General features: G+C 39.1%; 1 protein-coding gene and 1 pseudogene across 1 annotated transcript in view; both read left to right on the top strand.

The window, feature by feature from the left end:
- The window catches only part of CD96 (CD96 molecule), an 88,747-nt gene extending 69,971 nt beyond the window's left edge, over positions 1 to 18,776 (top strand). Inside the window, exons 9-14 of the mRNA XM_045785630.2 lie at positions 2,430 to 2,498; positions 3,015 to 3,086; positions 12,353 to 12,418; positions 13,210 to 13,299; positions 16,298 to 16,421; positions 18,373 to 18,776. Of these exons, the coding sequence (XP_045641586.2) occupies positions 2,430 to 2,498; positions 3,015 to 3,086; positions 12,353 to 12,418; positions 13,210 to 13,299; positions 16,298 to 16,421; positions 18,373 to 18,481 (530 nt within the window). The 3' untranslated portion in view covers positions 18,482 to 18,776. The remainder of the gene's footprint in view (positions 1 to 2,429; positions 2,499 to 3,014; positions 3,087 to 12,352; positions 12,419 to 13,209; positions 13,300 to 16,297; positions 16,422 to 18,372) is intronic.
- On the top strand, positions 7,664 to 10,095 carry LOC123784234 (cytosolic 5'-nucleotidase 3A-like; annotated as a pseudogene).
- Positions 18,777 to 19,144: the final 368 nt, after the last annotated feature.

Below are 19,144 nucleotides of genomic sequence, written 5' to 3'. Positions count from 1 at the left end.
TAGCAATGGTGAGAGCGGACTTTGCAACGACGTGGATGGAGCTAGAGTGTATTATGCTAAGCTGAGTAAGTCAGTCAGAGAAAGATAATTACCATATGCTTTCACTCATATGTGGACTTTAAGAAACAAAACAGATGAACATATGGAAAGGGGAAGAAAGAGGCGGTTGGGAAACAAACCGTAAGAGACTCTTAACTATAGAGAACAAACTGAGGGTTGCTGGAGGGATGTGGGTTGGGGGATGGGCTAAATGGGCAATGGGTATTAAGGAGGGCACTTGTCGTGTTCAACACTGGGTGTTATAGGTAAGTGATGAATCACTATAAATTCTACTCCGGAAACCAGTATGACACTATATGTTAACTAACTGGAATTTAAATAAAACTTGAAAAATAAATACATAAAATAAAACAGGTTACTGAAGGAATTGCTGCAGGTAAGGACAAAGATAGAGCCATCTCAATGAGAGAAGTAAAATTCAAAGTCACATTGTGATCCAGTGGCTGGGTGTTCTGTTCCACACAGTCATTCAAGAACCCAGGCTTCTAGCATGTCTGTCACCTTTAAGTTGTGACTTCTGAGTCCCCCTGCATCATAATATCTGATACCACATGAGGGAAGATTATGGAGGATCTTACGTGGAAGGTTTTATACATCAGGTCTTGAAATGACAGCCATCACTCCCACTCATGTTCCATTGGCTAAGACTTAGTACACGGCCACACCTAACGAACCACACAGGAGGCTCAGCGATGGAGTTCGTCTATACCAGAGAGAACGGGTTTGGTGACCAGCTGATACTCTGACACACTGACCTATATTCGCACTAAATTGTGGGGGCAAGAGCAGTGTTTCTCTTTTCACTTCATCCCCAATTCTCGTACACACTGAGCACTCAATAAGTATTTGTTGGATAAATGAAACTGTGCACATTCAGTATTTAAAATATTTTATCTGATGCTGGTTGCCCATTTTAGTTCCTCATAGAGCGCCATCTGAGGCAGCCTCTAACACATCTCCCCGTGTCTGACTATATTTCTGGAGCTCGGGTAGAGTGTGTCTGTTAGTGTCCATTAGCATTATTTCTGTTAATCATTTATAGATGCATAAACCATGATGCCAATTTATTTATGTATCCTACATATTTTTTTCAGAGATTTGATTATCCTGTTTTTTTATGTAAGTGTGTCATTTTCCAGAACTGAGGTGCCTGGGAGGGTGGGACGACATTCATTACTAACTCGAGCTTACAGGCGAATGAGCATCCTGACTGTCATACTATAAGGATATTGTTAAGAATATTAGACACAGTTTACAGTAGTCTTTTTTAAAAGACTGGGGAAGGGGCACCTGGGTAAGAGTCCTGGGATCGAGCCCCACATTGGGTTCCCTGCTCAGCGGAGAGTCTGCTTCTCCCTCTCCCTGTGCCCCTCTCCCCTGCTCGTGCTTGCTGTCTCTCAAATAAAATCTTAAAAAAATTTTTTGAAAAAAATATGGGGGAGAAATTTGTTTTTAATCACAATAAAAATAGCTGTGTTTCTCTTGAAAACTGTTTTTAGCCTATGATAGCCATTAGTTGAATAACATATACTCTTTATTTCTTACCATCATTACTAGAAAGTCCTGACTAAATGTGGGACCCATTTCTATTAAGAGTACATGACATCAAGAAATGCATTTTGTGTACTATCCCCACCCAGGTTTTGACAGGGATAAACATACTTTTTCTAACTCTGTTTTCCTTGCCTTTAGTTTCCCTTTCTATCTACTTCTGTTATCTTCTTGAATTGAGGGTTTATGGAAGCTACCTTAAATCTATTTGTTTTCCAAGAGATATGACCATGTTTTCAGTGGAGTGTATTGGGTATTTTTATTTTTCAATCTACCTTGCTTCATTCCTGGAGATATTTCCAAATGAATATGAAGTAGTCCTTCATTTTGAGGAAAAGAGAGAGGGGAAGAATGGGAAATGATGGACTATAAAGATGGGGATGATTTTGAAAGCTAAGAACTGAAGTAGCAAGTAACCGTATTAAGCATGTGAAAATGTTATGTACAATTGTGAAAACTCACTACAAGGTAAGTTCCATGAGGGTGAGGACCTTGTCTTCCTTGTTGCATGTAGACTAGAGTCTGGCACACAGTAGACACTAAAACGACATATTTTGAAAGTGTGAATGTAATACACTCCATTAGGAGAACTAGGTTAATATCATATGATATTGAATATTGGGCATGTAGCCACAAGCATATGCCTTAGGACTCAGTTCATAGCTGATAAAATGAAGCCATTAGATTATGTATTCGCTAAGGTTCTTTCCTTCTCTAATATTCCATGCTCTTCATGCCACCCTTGTTAGTTACAGCAGCATATTAAACATGGGAATGTAAACATCTACAACAATTTGGGAATTTTGTTTTCAAAATAGGATATCCAGCTGTATCATCCACAGCCCTTGGAGATGTTAGTACCTTGACTCCAAATACCACCCTCCAAAGTGAGTATAGCAGGGCTTTCCTTATGTGACTGAAAAGAAACAAAACACAAGTTTTAGTACAGCTATGACAATGTTGGGGTTTGGGCAAAAGGCTATATTTTTCATTTAATGTTGATATTTTGGTTTGAGTTGCTCTGTGGCAAATTGTAATCTAAATGGTGGCTATACATTGATGTAACAATCATTGTAATCTTTAAAATATGGGTTGGTGAATTATTATACTATACTTTTCATTTCTCGTGGAATTTTAAGATAACAGTGAAGTAGTCTTGACAGTACTCCCAGTGATCTGAGTTGGCGACAAGAACAGAAAAAGAAAGAAAATCAGTGACAAGCTGGCATTAAACATAAACTACAGAGCTTTTGCTTAATATGCCAGCTGTGTTCCTGTGTAGGAAAGCATATTTTCAATTTCAGATTTCCCCAGAGTCACATAGATTAAAAATTCAGCACATCAAAGTAAAGTTAAATTATAACTGTATAAAAAGGGTGGATTCTGAGAATTTTGTCTCTCAGCCAGCAATTCCAGTGTGACTACCCAAGGCTTCAACTACTCCTGGACCTCCGGCAGGCAAGACACCAAAAACCGTAAGTGTAACTGGGAGTCCCTTGGGGTCTTCTGGGCCTCATTAATTCATCCAGCACGTATAATGAACAACTACGACGTGCTCTGCTCATAGTCATCTTAACAAATACTTACAAAACATCTACTGTGTTTAAAGCCGGGGATACGTCTGTGAACAAAAGAGATCTAAGTTCCAAATTCTGGGGGAAGAGAGACGGGCAAATGGTGATGAGTGATAGGGAATAAAGCAAGCGGTGAAGGGAGACGTGGCGGGTCAGGCGGGAGAGGGGGTTGCCATTTTAAATAGGGTGGTTTTGCAAAGCCTTCCTGAGGAAGGGGACATCTGAGTAAAGGTCTCAGAGATGAAGGAGCAGACTAGGAGGCTGTCTGAGGAAAGAGCGAACTAGCCAGAATACACACGTATCACCGAAAGCAGTGAGAAGACAGAGCCCAGCGTGAGGCACAGAAATGGTTTGGCCATTGAATCTGGCCCCCCAGCAGCAGCGTGTGCCGATGCTGCTTCAGCTGGTATCGACAGGCGCGAAGAGGAAGTATACTGCCTCTTAGTGGTACAGGACGGAGATCTGCGTGGTAGGGAAGTGGCAAGGGATGTGGCTGAAGCAAAGAGCCCGGATGCCGCTGGCGCAGAGAGCCCTGGGTGTAACTGCTAGACCCTTGGCCACAAAGAGTAAATATGTATGTCTCTGTTAGGAAAGCATTTAAGTTATACATTTAAAGCCTCTAAAAGTCTTTTATACCCGCTGGCTCAGTCATCTCACTGCTGGGAACGTGTCCTCAGGAAATAAATCAAAGAGCAAAAAGGAACGTGTATAGTATTGCTCTTAGTCCCATTAGTTATTTATTTTATCTCCTTTGTGGACCTTAGGTTCACAGGTCTGGATTAATCATAATCCTTAATTCATGACACACTTTGACCGTTTGTGTTTGACCCTCTATAATCTAATTTAACATATTTCTTTTAACAAATGCGTTAATAATATAACCGACACCTGTGAATCCAGTAGTCAAATACGAGAGATGAAACGGGAAGTGTCAGAAGTGAGAGCACAGCCAGAGAGCCACAAATAAGTGTAGATGCCAGGGGTGTCGTGGCAGCTTCCCATGGAAATAGGAGGTGGCAGCAAGTGGATCTGCAAAACTTGACGATTTATTTTAAAAAAAAAATATTAAAATATATGGCTGTCATACACATTACATAAAAATAGGTTCCATAGAGTATGAAATCTTTATGTCAAAAGCAAAACATTAAAGTGTGTAATAAAATAAAGGTGAATTTCTTGCTGGCTTTGGGGTAAGGAAGGGCTTAAAGAAGAGACATAAAGCACTAACTGTAAAAATGATGGAAACATTAGAATACCATAAAGTTAAGAAAATTCTTTCTATCAAAAGACACCTTAGGAGCACCTGGGTGGCTCAGTTGGTTAAACATATGCCTTCAGCCCAGGTCATGGTCCCAGATCCTGGGATTGAGCCCCACATCAGGCTCCCTGCTCAGCAGGAAGTTTGCTTGTCGCTCTCCCTCTGCCCTGCTCATGCCCTCTCTCTCAGTCTCTCTCTCTCAAATAAATAAAATAAAATCTTAAAAAAAAAGACACCTTAGCAAAAGTAAAAAAAAAAAAAAAAAAAGAGGGCAAGCTATAGTGTGGGAGAAGATATTTGCAACATATGTAATTGAAAAATGATCAGAAATATATAATTGACAAGAAATCAAAAGTTTCTATCAAGAGTATATAAAGAATGCTACAAATCAATTTTTAAAAATATAAAAACATTAGAAAATGAGCGGAGAGGCACATCACAAAAGATGTAATGCAGCAGCTAGAAAACAACCAAAGAGATGCTTAGCCTCTCTGGCAATCAGGATATGCAAACGAAGATGAGAATCAGATAACCATGTCACATATAATCAATAGGCAAAAATTACAAGTCTGGAATTGTCAAATGTCAGGACGTAGATCAGTATAATTTTTTATATGTTGCTGGTGAAAGTACAAGTTGGTACCTTCATTTTCCACCATTTTGACATGTTTTAAAGCCATGTCATACCCTACAATTCAACAATTTCATACCCTACAACCCAACAGTTCCACTCCTAGATATATACTCCACCCCCCCTACATGCACGCTAGTACATGTATCCAGGAGAAGCGCACACAATGTCAGGGGAAAATGCTATTCATAATCGCAAAAATTGTAAATAACCTAATCATCGTAGCCAAGAGAATAGATAGATAATTTGTTTCATAGTCATATATAAAATATTATAGAACAATGAGAAATGAGTGAATGACAGCCACATACAACAGCACGAGTGGATCTTAATAACATTGTGTTGAGTCAGAAAAGTAAATGCCAGGTGACAATATATGGAATGATATATATATATATATATATTTTTTTTTTTTAAGATTTTGTTTATTTATTTAGAGAGAGAGCACAAGCAGGGGGGAGGAGCAGAGGGAGAAGAAGAGAGAATCTCAAGCAGACCCTGCACGGAGAGAGGAGCCCAACATGGGGCTCCTCTGAAAGCCAGACACCCAACTGACTGAGCCACACAGGCACCCCTGGAATGATATTTTTAGATAAATTATTAAAGCAAGTACAACCAAACACCATATGGCTTAGGCATAATATGTGATAAAAGCTTAAAAACTATATAAGTAAGTGAATAATAGACACATTCAGAACAGCATTTGCTTTGGAATGGGCATACAGGGGATGAGCCAGGGAGAAGATGTAATGTTACTCACAGTAATCCAACAATCTGTGTGTAAGAGTGGGGGTGAGAGGGTGTTAAAGAAAAATATATCCAATAATAAGAGAATGGAAAATAGGATGAGATAGTAATTCAACGCAATATTATGAAGCCAATCCGAACAACAGCCCTAATGTACTAAGCCAGCCAGTATATCTTACTGTATAGACAAGGGTACTAGCTAGAACATTTTCACCCATCAGATATAAATTGAAAATAAAAATATGGTTAGACCGGGGATGAAAGTCCATACTTAGTAGACTAATTATCTTATAAAATTGAGTTTGTGATGAACTATGCTGAAACTCTCCTTTACCTACACTAGTTTGTCATCCTTTATTCTCAGTGGTTTAATACAAGTTAAGTTCCATATCTTTCTTGTTGTTGCTTACCTGTATCCCCAGTGCCTAAGGTAATGCCTAGCATATAGCTGGTGCTCAACAAATATTGCTGAGTAGATAGATGATTCTGTGTTGTTGCTTATGGAGGGGAATTATGTGGCAATGGTGATAAAAGATTATTGGAGGGGCGCCTGGGTGGCTCAGTCAGTTAAGCATCCAACTCTTGATTTCAGCTCAGGTCGTGATCTCAGGGTTGTGAGATCCAGCCTGTGCAGGGCTCCGTGATCAGTGTGGGATCTGCTGTCCCTTTCCCTTTGCTCGTCCCACCTCTCCCTCTCTCTCTCTCTCTCTCTCAAATAAATGAATAAATAAATTCTTCTAAAAAATAAAAAATAAAAGATTATTGACAATATTATAAGATAAAGCTGAACTGCAATTTAAATTTATACTATGATCATATATAAATTGTGCCATATTTTCATTCTCAGCATATTGGTGTCTGATGATTTCCTTTATTTTATTTACTTGATTTTTTGTCGAAATTATACTGAAATGTAAGATACACAAGAAAAGGGAACTAAACCTCCTCTTGTCTTGCTCACTGTGGTCTGATAATGTCTATAGCAGTGACAGCCACACAGTAGGTGCGTGGCAAATATTTCTTGAATGATTGAAAGAATATGTGTACATATGGACAAGGACAAGGAAGAAAACACAAACATTCACAATGAAAAGAAATGATCTGCTTAAATGGAATTTTTGAACTTTTTGTTTGCTTTATTTAAATTGTTATTATAATATTATGTGTGCCCGGAATAAAAAAGAAATCCTGTTCATCCCATGCATCATATCATTATGAAGCATAGAGGCTACCCAAAATATTTTCTGCCCCAGAAACTGGAAAACTGAAAGGTCTTGCATGAAAGTGCTTTATACTTTACACGAGTATATTCTTGGTCTTTTTAGTAGATTTCATAATGAAATGAACAATTCCAATTCCTTGTGTCTTCTGTCCTTCCCCACCTGAAAACTTCCTTTATCCTCAGACATCTCTTTTATCATTCTTACCATGAAATAGCCTTAGAAATTGTAAAATCTAGGAAGGGACTCTAAAACCCAACAAACAGAATTTTCCTCCCCGTGAAAACTTGCATTCTTACTTATGCAAATGAGAATATCTTGTTTACTAGTTGCCATTTTTATCCATAAGCTTAGAGAAGAAAATTCCCTACCATGAGTTGCTCTATTTATAATCATTCACAAAAACACATTAGGATCCAACAAGTTAATGTTGATTGCTCACTCCCAAACTATTTTTGAAACATGTTTCTTCTCGTTGGATTGGACTGTAATGTGACATCCAGTATTAGATGATGCATTTGGCAAGATTCGTGACAAGCATGGGTAATGAGATGTTTTTTTCCTTCCAATATGTTTATTTCAGTAGATTTATGAAATGTTCCCAGGCAGAAAAAGAATGATAATGGATGGATTTCTGGTGAGATAAACCCACTAGCAGTGTTTCTAAAGCTGCTGCTGTTTGTGAGCACATTCTAACGGGATATGTGCTTATACACGCATTTCGTAGTTTACATATATTTGGGTGTCACTAGAAGATTTTGGGTGCATTGCATTTACACAATATGTATAAGTATATGTTTTAATATATTCTTCTGTTGTCATTTTATCCACTTTAGAATATTAGCATCTAATCCTAGTTCAGCTTCCACGTTTCCAACAGCCTGGAACGGAAATTCATATTTTACTTTAACCACCTATGAAATGGGGATACCAGATCTGACCATCTAAATACCCCAGGTTACAGGTTAATAACATCCTGGGATATTTTCATCCTGACACTTAGGTGATCGGGCCATGGAGCAGAAAAGTGAAACTTAATTACTTTTTTCTTTCTGTTTTTCCCTGCCATCCGTTGGTCCAGTGGAGCCCAAAGCCACATTGAAATCAGTCAATCTGGCTAAGTTAGACAAGCAGAAAAATGATGTGAGTCTCCGTAGGCCCCTATGCCTCTAATTTGCCCCATTACCAAAATCAACAAGGTTATCATTACCTCACCACGTGTGCCCCTGCACGTGTGCACACTTGCGCGCACGCACACACACACACACCTGGGCCTCATAGTACCTCTTAAAGACCTCTTGTAGGGTCTTTATTTTGTTCTTTGACCATGCATTCCTTATTCTTCAAAATTTATGTACTCTTCTTCGTAAATCTTGCAATTGCGTTGTTTACCCGTCCCTGGTCCTGGTTGGTTCTTCTCAGGCTCTTGGTAGCTGTGCCTAATAATTTCATAGCAACCCCGTCTACGTTCCATAGGCAGAGCGGTTGGAGAGGCTGGAGTTGAGGGACTGAGAGTCAGTTACAGGGACATAGCAACGCCGGAACCTACAGCAACCTTGGGCCCTGCCCCTCTCTCAGGCTACAGGATAACCCCACAGTCCTGCTCCTTCCTGCTGACTGCCATGCTGAGTCTCTAAACTCACCACTCTGGCCCTCAAATTCCAAAATCTTGTATGTCTCAGATCACGTCTCGTTCTATTTTCTTCTCCTCTAAAACACTGTTCTCCCCCAATTCTGTTACCTAGTTCCTGATTAGGTCAACCACAAATTCAAGATTTCCTTCTGGGATTTCAAATTCTATTTTCTGTTAACATGCCAAATTCTGGGGGCTTCATGTGTCCTCTCCACAGCTAGCACACAAGCCCTGCATTTCCGAAGATCGTGAGTGTCATCTTTGTTTCATGGTCAGGAAGAGCATGAGGGTCCCCCGTATAGAGGAGGTGGTCACGGCAAGAACAAACAGGGGAGCTGGCGCGTGAGCCTCCTGGTGTAAGGGGTGGTGCTGGCCCAGTACACGTTCACCCTGAAGAGGAGGGTGGGGCGGAAAACCAAGTTCACCAAGTTTCCTGTATCCAAGTCCTGCATCTCTGAATACTGCTTGCCACTCATGCCATCACTCCAGGATAAAATCCAGGACGGAAGAACTCGGAACGTCTTAAGGAAGATTGGATACCTGAGACAAGTCTCGGTAAATGTACATGTAAAAATGACGCCTAAATTCCATAGAAGTTCAGCTTGCATCAGCTTGCCCTATAAGAATAACAGAAATTGTCCGTAGTTAGATCAAAAAAGGAACTATCAAACTTCAGATGACCATGGACTTTGATATGACACCAAGTAGATCTTCGTACAAAGGGAAGGCTGCCCAGCATGTCATAATAGTATCGACCACTGTAAACTGGTTACAAACGAACGTCAAAGTTTTTGCAACTAAGGAAGAACACTATGTTGTCAAAATTGACTGTTTTTACCGTAGAATGAAAATATCCCTTTATGGTAGAAAGACGTGCTAAAGTACATAGTTTCCTTGTTAAAGAAGCTTTACCCAGTGTTAAATTTAAATAAAATGTAGAAGAATCCAATGTTATACTCCAGGAAGGATATAAACATTTATTTGAGAAACTCCAACAACACAGCATCCTTGTGTTCATATTTTCGGCTGATGATGGTAATATACTCGGGAAGGTTATCCGTAAGCTGGTGTTTATCATCCAAATGTCGAAGTAGTGTTTATTCATGGATTTTGATGAAAATGGAGACTCAAAAGATTTAAAGGAGAATTAACTCATCTATTTAACAAACAGAATGGTGGTATGAAGAACACAGTATTTCAATCAATTAAAAGACGTAAAAACATAATTCTGCTGAGAGACTCTCAAGGAGACTTAAGAATGGCAGATTGAGTAGCCAGTGTGGAGTGCATACTGAAAATTGGATATCTAAATGATAGCGTGGATAAGCTTTTAGAAAAGTATTATGTTAGTGAGAGATGAATCTTTAGAAGTGCCAACTTTTAATTCACTGAGGATTCCAAATAAGTATTTTTCAGGATGACCTCTTTCCTGTGGGAACAATTGATACAAGAATTGCTCATCTCTTCATCTTGCTGAAAGACTCCTATAATAACACATTCTTGCTCTTGAAGTTTTTTCTAAGTATTCTCAGACATGTTGAATCCATCAGCTGGAACCTCCTTTTTCTTCACCTCTCTCAACACACTCCCCACTATATTTTTTTTAACAGATTAAAAGCAAATCTTAAAATCAAAACTAGAAAAATAACTTACTGCTTTTCCAAAGTGGATTCTGTAGCTTAATTTTATCACACATTTTCTGAGGAGTAGAGGTCTAAAAAGGAAGATTTTAAAAAATAGCCAAATAATTTGCATAATTTCAAGTACTGCCATTTTTGTAATTTGGATGGATCATGCTGATGGTATCACCATCTGAAATTGTGCTAGGCTTGGTTATTTTGCCTGGGGAAAATGAAAATTGAGCAGAAAAGGTTGGCATTCTATATTTGGTGAAAAAACTGTTGGTACCCACATGTAACTGACCATTACAAAATGTTCTGTATCCTTGGCACCCGGCCGGCTCAGTTCGTAGAGCATGTAACTCTTGATCTTGGGGTCGTAAGATCGAGCCCCATGTTGGGTATAGAGACAATTTAAAAATAAAATCTTTAAAAAAATGTTCTGTATTTACTTGCTGATGATAAATATGAAATTGAAAAAAAATATTGAATACCCACTTCCCTCAAAGGGATAGCACTTGCTCAACTCTTTATATCTTAGTATAAATTAATTTATCACATCCTTTCTTGCAAACAGACTTTGGAAAGATAAAAAACAAAGGTAGCAAGCCCTAAAAATAAGAAGTAAAGGAGGCACCAAGTTGGGCAAAATATCTTGTAAGGTTATCCAGACCAAATTGCCTTCTTCATAATTTTACCTAAATCCAGGCCTAGTCCCAATTTCTTCTTCATTAGTTGTTGTTCTTTGTTAGTCAAATCCTGACCATTAAGGCTTAGCCTTTAAAAATGGGCTTTTGAAACACGCTCAGTCTGTCATCATCTGTGGACCTTGGTATTCTGTCTAGAACAGCACCAACAAAAAATAGCCAGGATCACGCATTCAGGGTCAGATAATTATACTGAAAATAACAACATCTCCCTGACCTAGTCAGATTCAAAATAGCTGTGTATAAAACTCCCCTTACCTCTGGGGTGACCCCCAGTCAATTAGCTATGACAGAATGTACTGGGAGCAGTCCCTGGAAAGCGCTGAGTTACACCTCTCCTGAAGGGCCTGATAACTTCCCCTTGTCTGCAGTGGCAACTGCCATTGGCATCTCGGGAGAAACCAAGAAAGGGGAGGACTGAGGGTTTTTTGTGCTTTTTATTGTTGTTGTTTTTAATGTTTGTTTTGGTTTGGTTTGGTTTTGCTTATTTGTTTTGGTCTTGACACACAAGAAAGCACTTAACTTGGAACATCATACATGCTCATGTTTTAAATAAGCGAGCATAATGTTTTTCTACTGATTGCAACTACGTGTAACTGTAGCTGTTTTACTTTACACTACATTGTAGGCCTGTTATCAAATACAGAAATGCAGAGCCTGCCAAGAAGTGGAACTTTCTTGCCAGAGATGGGGAACTAAGCGAAATGAGTTGATAGATCTCCTCCAAAAGCGATAGGTAGTGCCTGATGCTGCCGTCCACTCAAGGGGAGGGTTTGCTTCTCAATCCATCAAGACAGCTCAGCACAGCAGCTAGCGAGGCCAGTGACCACAGGGGTCTGAAAATTCACCACTGATACAGTTCAGTTGTCGTAGCCAAAAAAGAATATCCGCTGATCCACAAGTACAAACTATTTTGTTCCCTTGTGCGTATTCTGCCAAGGTCTTCAAAGTCCTATTGGCACCTTTGCTTGACTAAAGGCCACCATAATACACCTGGGCTTTCTTTCTCTCCCACGTACTGGATGGACATGAGAATAGTCACCTCTGTGGCTGGAGAAACCTCTCCTAGTGTTTTGCTTCCATTCCTTCTTCCTGCTTCTGAGAGGCTATAATCAAAACCTTCCCTAGTTGAGACATTGGGATCACAAGTTTTCCCTCTACTCCCACTTTATTTTGGGATGTGCTAATGTATGCTGCAGAATAGTTCAGTGATATTGCTTTACATATTCATTAATAATCTTTTTTTATTTTATTATTTTACTCTAAATTATTAGATTCAATTAAATGTTGAGAAGAGACAATAAAAGAACTGTCTTATACAGGTTGACTCTTCCAATATCTTCTTCCTTTAGCAGCTTCTTGGATGCCCAGTGAAACATATAGTTCAGCGCCCTCAGGAGCAAGCTCGACAATTCATGGTGAGTACTTAGGGGGAGAGTTAGGTCCGGAAAGGTGGTGGTCTGCTTTATTTGGGCAGAGATGGAAAAACAAGAACTGGTAAGAAACCAATCTCAGATAGATATTGAAAAGTGCACCTTGATGATGAAAATGACAATGAATAGAACCAAAATTTTTCCCAGCCACGGTCACTAACAGGAGCTAATCAGAGACCAGTCTTAGATTTTTTTCTCTATTTTATTTCAAAATGAAATCTACAAAATAGCATCTCCTGGCTAATTAGATCCATTAAAATTGCATTTTAAATTTTAATTTTCCATTGGAAATTAAGATGTTTTGTCAACATGGATTTGTCTACTGAAATGTTGCAAAGGAAGTTTTATTGACGTTATCAAACACATTATAGTGGGAGAATCGGTTATTTTGATTGGCTGGACCTCCGATACCCTGGAAGAATAGGGAAAGATCCCATTTTTCTATGGCTCCAACACAAGACGTTTTCCCATAACCGCTTAAATTTCTCATGGAGATTCTTTAACAGATATTGTTTTGCTATGTGTGCTATACAGCTTCTCTTTTCTTCCTTAAACCAATAGAGAGTTTCACTCCTTTGTTAGTTTTAGATTCTAAGGTCCTAGCCTTGCTGTAAATTGGTCCTTAGTAAGCTTTATACATAGTCCTGTAGGACCATTTAAGCCATTAAAATTGAGCTCTTCCTAATAGCAAGTGAAATCCAGTCATGATTTTACACCACTTCATTGGGTTGAGATGGCTATTAGGATCAGTTCACATATCCCTTGTCTATCCCTAGGTGATGTCTTCACCAGCACAACCAGAATATTTTCAGAAGTTCCCGCAACTGGCAATGGATCAACTAAAAATATTCACATCCATATCACTGGTGAGTCATTTACTTTTTTCTAAATTTTGTGTTTCACTCACTCAACAGATATTTATTGAGTACCTACCATTTGCCAGACGCTGTAGCAGTTGTTGGGTATCCACTGCGAAAGAAGTAGATCTTTCTTGTCTTGTATACAGAAGAGACCTTGAAAACACTGGCCTTCTGAAGATTATAATCTATTGAAGATGATATACATTAAGTAAATAATCATGTAATTAAATTTATTTGTGACATATACTATGATATAGTATAAGGTATTGTCAAAATGTAACAGAAAGATCTAATTTTAACTGGCAACAGGAAAGGAGCCTCTAAGGAGCTATTTAAATTAAAATCTGAAAAATGAATAAAAATTTACCAGGTGAAAAGTAGTAAGAAACATTTTATCCTATGAAAATATATCTGAGATAAGAAATATTGTTGGAACAAAGAGTATTTCTATAATTAAACTAATAAAATTTTGTCAATACTGCATATAATTTCTTGTTTTATATCATAAGAGGTCAAGACCCTCCCAGCCCAGGTCTTGATTGTAAGTTCAGAGGCATAATCAACTTTTTCAGCTTAGGGGGTGTCCTCTTAACCGGTGGACACTCCACTTGAATACTCAGCTTATTCTGTGTGGAAGATCCCCAGCGCTCAGACCCTTGGAGCATGACCTTGCATACAACATAGCAGTAGAACAAACTGAAGTCCTACCAATGCCTTTCAGATATCGGTGCCTTAAAAACTGCCTCATTCAGGGAGAGGGCAGGATTGGAGCTCTGCTTCTCCACTGAGACGTTCCTGAAGTCAGTGGTCCCATTTTCTGTTTGTGGTAGGGAGAGGAATTTTAAACATTGGGTAAGACCCATTTAAAACCTTTTGTTCTTGTATTTCTCTGAAACTTGAGGGGTACAGCGTTCTATCGTACCATGTTACCAGTGTAGAGCCTAATAAATTTTGACTTGATTAAAACAGAACTTTGTGTAGGCTTGGGTTGACCATCTGTATGATTGTTTCTTTTATGATCACGATACTAGTCTTTCACAGTTCCGCTACGACCATGAACTAGCGTGAACTAGTCACCTGCACAGACCCCATAGCATATGGGTATGCGTTATAGGACTACATGGGCTTCCGGCGTACCCTCAGCATCTGCTTAGACTAGGCCGAGCTTGGGTGAGCACCAGAAAGAGCCCAGGTCTCTGGATGTGTGTTATAAACAGGACAACATCATATTGCTGCAGTCCAAACTATGTTAGACATAGAAAAGATTTGGTAACTCATATTTTGAATCCACTTTTTTTGCCTATGTATTTTGAGACTTTGCTTTATAAATAGCACTATAATAAATATGAGGCAATAAAGGAAATTGTAAACCTAGTCTCCACCTGCAAATAGTTCACAATCTAGTTGAAACAAAAAAAGAAAATCAATCCAGATAATTCTGATACAAAATGGGCTTTTTGCCCAAATGATCTACATAATCTGAAAAGTTAAAGATCTATCCATAATGTATAAGGAATTTCACTGGGGTGTGGTTAAGAGATAACAAAAGCCTGGAAACAATTTAACCCTCGAACATTAAGAGACCAATTAAATAAACCATGAGACATCTATACATCGGGGAACTATCCACTCATTTAATCAAAGAAGGTAAATCTCTATGCACTTTCATGAAAAGTATTCCAAGAGCATTTTTTTAAAAGAAAGATGCAAAGGACAGAACTATACATATTGCCCTCATTTCTAAGAAAAATTATACATATATATGTTGTATATGCATAGAAAGTTTTCAGTGGGATACATAATTAACTAATAAATGTATTGCCTCAAATATATATAACTAGCATCTGAAGTCATAAGGACACTTCCTTTTTCATTTTAGCTTTGTATTTCTGTACTGTTTGCATTTTTAACATGATTATAAAATGCTTTTTAAAAAGGAAAATATTAAGTAACTATGTAATTATAAACATTCCTTTTATTCTCTGCAGTAGAATCAGACAACCTCATTTCCTAAGACAGTTAATTTTCTTAATTCTTCCTTCATGTTAGAAAAAAAGTAAAACAGTCCAGAATATGCTATTTACGTTGCCTCTGGTCTAAAGTCAACACTATTTGGAAGTCTTTGATTCACACGGTTTGACTTGGTGTACAAATGCTAGAAATGCAGTGGATGAATGGAGTGCGGGTGTAATCAGAAGGGGTAAGAATAATCAGCCCATCTATCCCCCACCAAGATGGTTTCTGCCAGCCCTTTACTTTTGACTTCCTCCCTTTGCAGACCATAGAAAGAAAAAATAACTGGTTTCAGTTTTACCCCTTTCACTTCTCTCCTTTCTATTGCTGAAATGTGTAGAGGGCAAAGGAAAGAAAAAGAGGGGAGGTGATAGGGTTAGAAAATCTCTATTCTGGGTATCATTCCTTGAGTGACATCCAAGTGAAAAGTCTTGGAGAATGTTCTTTTGAGCATTACAACTCTGAATGTAGTAACCAGGCCTTCTCAGTTTGGGATTTTCAGGGCATCAGAATGTTATAATGTTACAAGGCATTTTAGTCTTTCTTCCTCCTCCTAATACACTGATATTCCATAAAGCAATTAATGACTCCTTAAAGAATAAGAGAAACTAAAGCTAGGCCATTATTTCACCTATAAAGTTTTCTTTACTGGAGTAAGTTTGGAATACAGATTTACAGCTTATCCCTTTTATTTATTCATTCTTACAAATGACATTGGCCATCATGTGCCAGGAATTGTCCAGGGCCTTGGGAAAATGAAAGAAAAAAAAAATTTGTTCTGGAACATTCTAACAAGAAAGACATTCACATAGAAAGTAACTGTGACATGCAAAAACAGAAGTGAGAACAAGGCATAGATCTGATCCCAGAACATAATTGTGGTCAGTGGTGGCCCTTGGAGAAAACAGGTAGGAGAGATAGTTCAATTCATCCTGCTTTCTAATTGCCAAAGTTTGGCATTAAAGTTCGTCTGTCTTTATGCCCTTTGCAGGTATTGTGGCCAATAAACCTAGAGATGGAATGTCCTGGCCGGTGATTGTAGCAGCTTTGCTCGCTTTCTGCATAGCATTGTTTGGCCTTGGAGTGAGAAAATGGTGCCAATACCAGAAAGAAATGTGAGTATAATCCTGAATCTGCAGGAACAGAGATACTTTTTCAGCACAACATATTCACTCAGCACGTTAAATATCACTCCTCTCTGGAGCTGCCACATAGAACTGAGGAAAGGGGGCTCAGAGAAGCTCAGAGAAGATCCCCAGCTTGCCCAGCACCACCCAGCTGGGATGAGTTCCGCTGTTTCTGACTCAGTGTCCCCCTCTGCCTGTTCTGTCTGTGATGCTCGTCAGACAGAACAAGTCAGTGGGCATGAAATGAGAACTGAGCCTTGCCTCACCTCAAACACTAAAACCGATTTTTCTTTTAATCTTCATTACTTTTTCATTTTCATGCATCTCTGAACTGCCTGGGCCCAGCTGGGCCCAGATACTCAAGTGTGAAATTGAGTGAGAAAGGTAATTTGAAGAAAGTCCAGCTGCTTTTCGGCAGAATGGGCTTTTACCAGCCTTTTTCTTTTTCCCCAAGGACAAAAGAAAGTAAACAGTGGGTTCCCCCTCTTTTGTCTTATTGAAATATTTGCCAAAATTCTTTTCCCTCCACTCCGCCATCTGAAATGCCATGTCAGATTAAGCCTCACTTTTCTGGCTCGGCTGTTTGGGATGCAGAGTAGACCATGATTGGAGGAGATCCCTACAACATACGGAGCTGCTCTTCCACTCCTGCTACTGTCTGAGATGCCGGTGACCGCTGTGCCTACCTTCTACTTGAAGTGTCCTCGAAGACTCTATAACCACACGCAGCGAGTGTTTCATGGGGAAAAACAAAACACTTAACCAGTAGTCAGAAATTCTGGGCTCTTGTCCAAGGATGACACTTTGGCTACCATGTGACCTTGAGGACTTCATAATTTCCCTGAAAAATACAGAAGTGCAAATTTCTTAGAATTTTATCTACCTGTTGAAATATATTGTCTGCTTCAAAGCATCAGGGGAAAAAAATAAGTAATAGGCATTAGATATTTTTATTAAAATGAGAAAATGGGAATCTGAAATTTTGAAATGATATTTTTATTATTCTGTAGTCAAATGTTTGTGTTATATAGAGATAGGAATCTCTTTCTCTCTCTCTCTCTCTCTCTCTCTCTGTGCGTGTGTCCTTCTCCATGTCCATGTCCATCTCTATCTCTCTGGAGAAATTAAGGTGCTATGGGTTTACCAACAAGGGGTAGAGATGTTTGAGTCAAGGACAGAAATCTGCTCACAGATGAATTTCCATGTCTTGATATCAAGAGAGCTGGAGCATTCGTACAGCTAAATCCCAAACTCACACGTATGCCTGATGCATTTCAGACAAAGAGATGAGTTGTGCTAACAGAGAACAGTACTTTATGTAAAGATGACTTCAAGAACGTTCGCTGATTCAAATGTACAGGATTCTGGCATTAACCATCCAGTATCAACCAAGATAAGGATTCAGAAGAGCTTTTCTTCCCACCTCAACCCTATCTTCACGGCGTACAGTAAATGTGTGGGTGAAGGCTGGGGGTAAGGTTGGCAAAGGCATTATTTGAAAATCTTCAGTCTTTAGTCCCAGAATTTTAAAATTTTGTCTCTGGAGGAGTGTTTTAACCCACATAAGAGAAACACTTGTTCTATTAGGAGGCAGTTTCCATGGAGAATATGGGTTCTCGTTAAAAGACCAGAATTGCCAGTCTAGTTCTCTTTAGCAAGTTGCCGAAGACCTCTGAGCCTCAGTATTATCTGTAGAATGGTGATAATAATGTCCAATCCCTAGATACGAATTAAATAATGTTATGATAAAAATGCTTTGCAAACTATAAAATATCTTATAAATATTAATTTATGGTATTATCACAACACAGCTAATAAGCAGAAGGAAAAATTCTGAGGGGACTGGTGGGCATGTCTCTTTCTCGGTTTCCTACTTTCCTGTTTCCTTGAATCACCACCTCACATTCTTAGCATTGAAAGAGCAATGTTTTGTTCCTAGCATGGAGAGACCCCCGCCTTTCAAGCCACCTCCACCTCCCATCAAGTACACTTGCATTCAAGAGTCCACCGGAAGTGATCCGCCTTGTCATGAGATGGAGACGTTCTAGCCCCTTGAGACTTGGCTGCCTAGAACTCTGCTAGAATCCTGCAAGAAGGTGGATATTGTGCTTTATTGATACAGTTGCCCTCTCGCCAAGCCTGTACTGCAGCTGCAATGGGTGTCAGAAGTGAATGACCTGTTTTCCCAGCAACTCCGCCTCTTTCATCTGCATGTGCCTGACATTGAGCAAGACTGAGAGGCAAAGTCATGCTCATACCCAGTGCGATCTGTAGGAATGTTCTTGCTTATGTAAGAAGTGCAAATTAGGCTGCTGTTATTAAAAAGTACTTGCAGTGTTTTTATTTTTCATTTTAGTTCTCTGGCTGGGGTGACGACAGTGGTTCCAAGCATATGTCCATGCCAGATCCTCTTCTATTTGGGCATCTGCCAACAATCTGAACTATTCGCCAAAAGTATGTTCTTCTCTGAGGTTTGTTGCATCTCTAGGAAAATTACAAAAGGAGGAAATGTGAAAGTTCTAGCAAGAGTTCCAAATAAGTGCAAGTAGTCTTTGTACTGAAAATATTTTGCTTATTTTCACTAGAAGAAATCCTAATACCTTGCACAAGACACCAGTCCCAGTCCCCCTTCCTCCCACCATGTTTTGCCCAGCTCCCTGCCCCCTGAAATGAGGAGGGATCAAAGGGAAAACTAGCCAACAACCAAGTAG

This window comes from Ursus americanus, chromosome 4, assembly GCF_024610735.1.
Source record: "Ursus americanus isolate L20-20 chromosome 4, mUrsAme1.1.p, whole genome shotgun sequence".
Classification (NCBI taxonomy): Eukaryota; Metazoa; Chordata; class Mammalia; order Carnivora; family Ursidae; genus Ursus; species Ursus americanus.
This window is presented reverse-complemented; position numbering and strand designations above follow the sequence as displayed.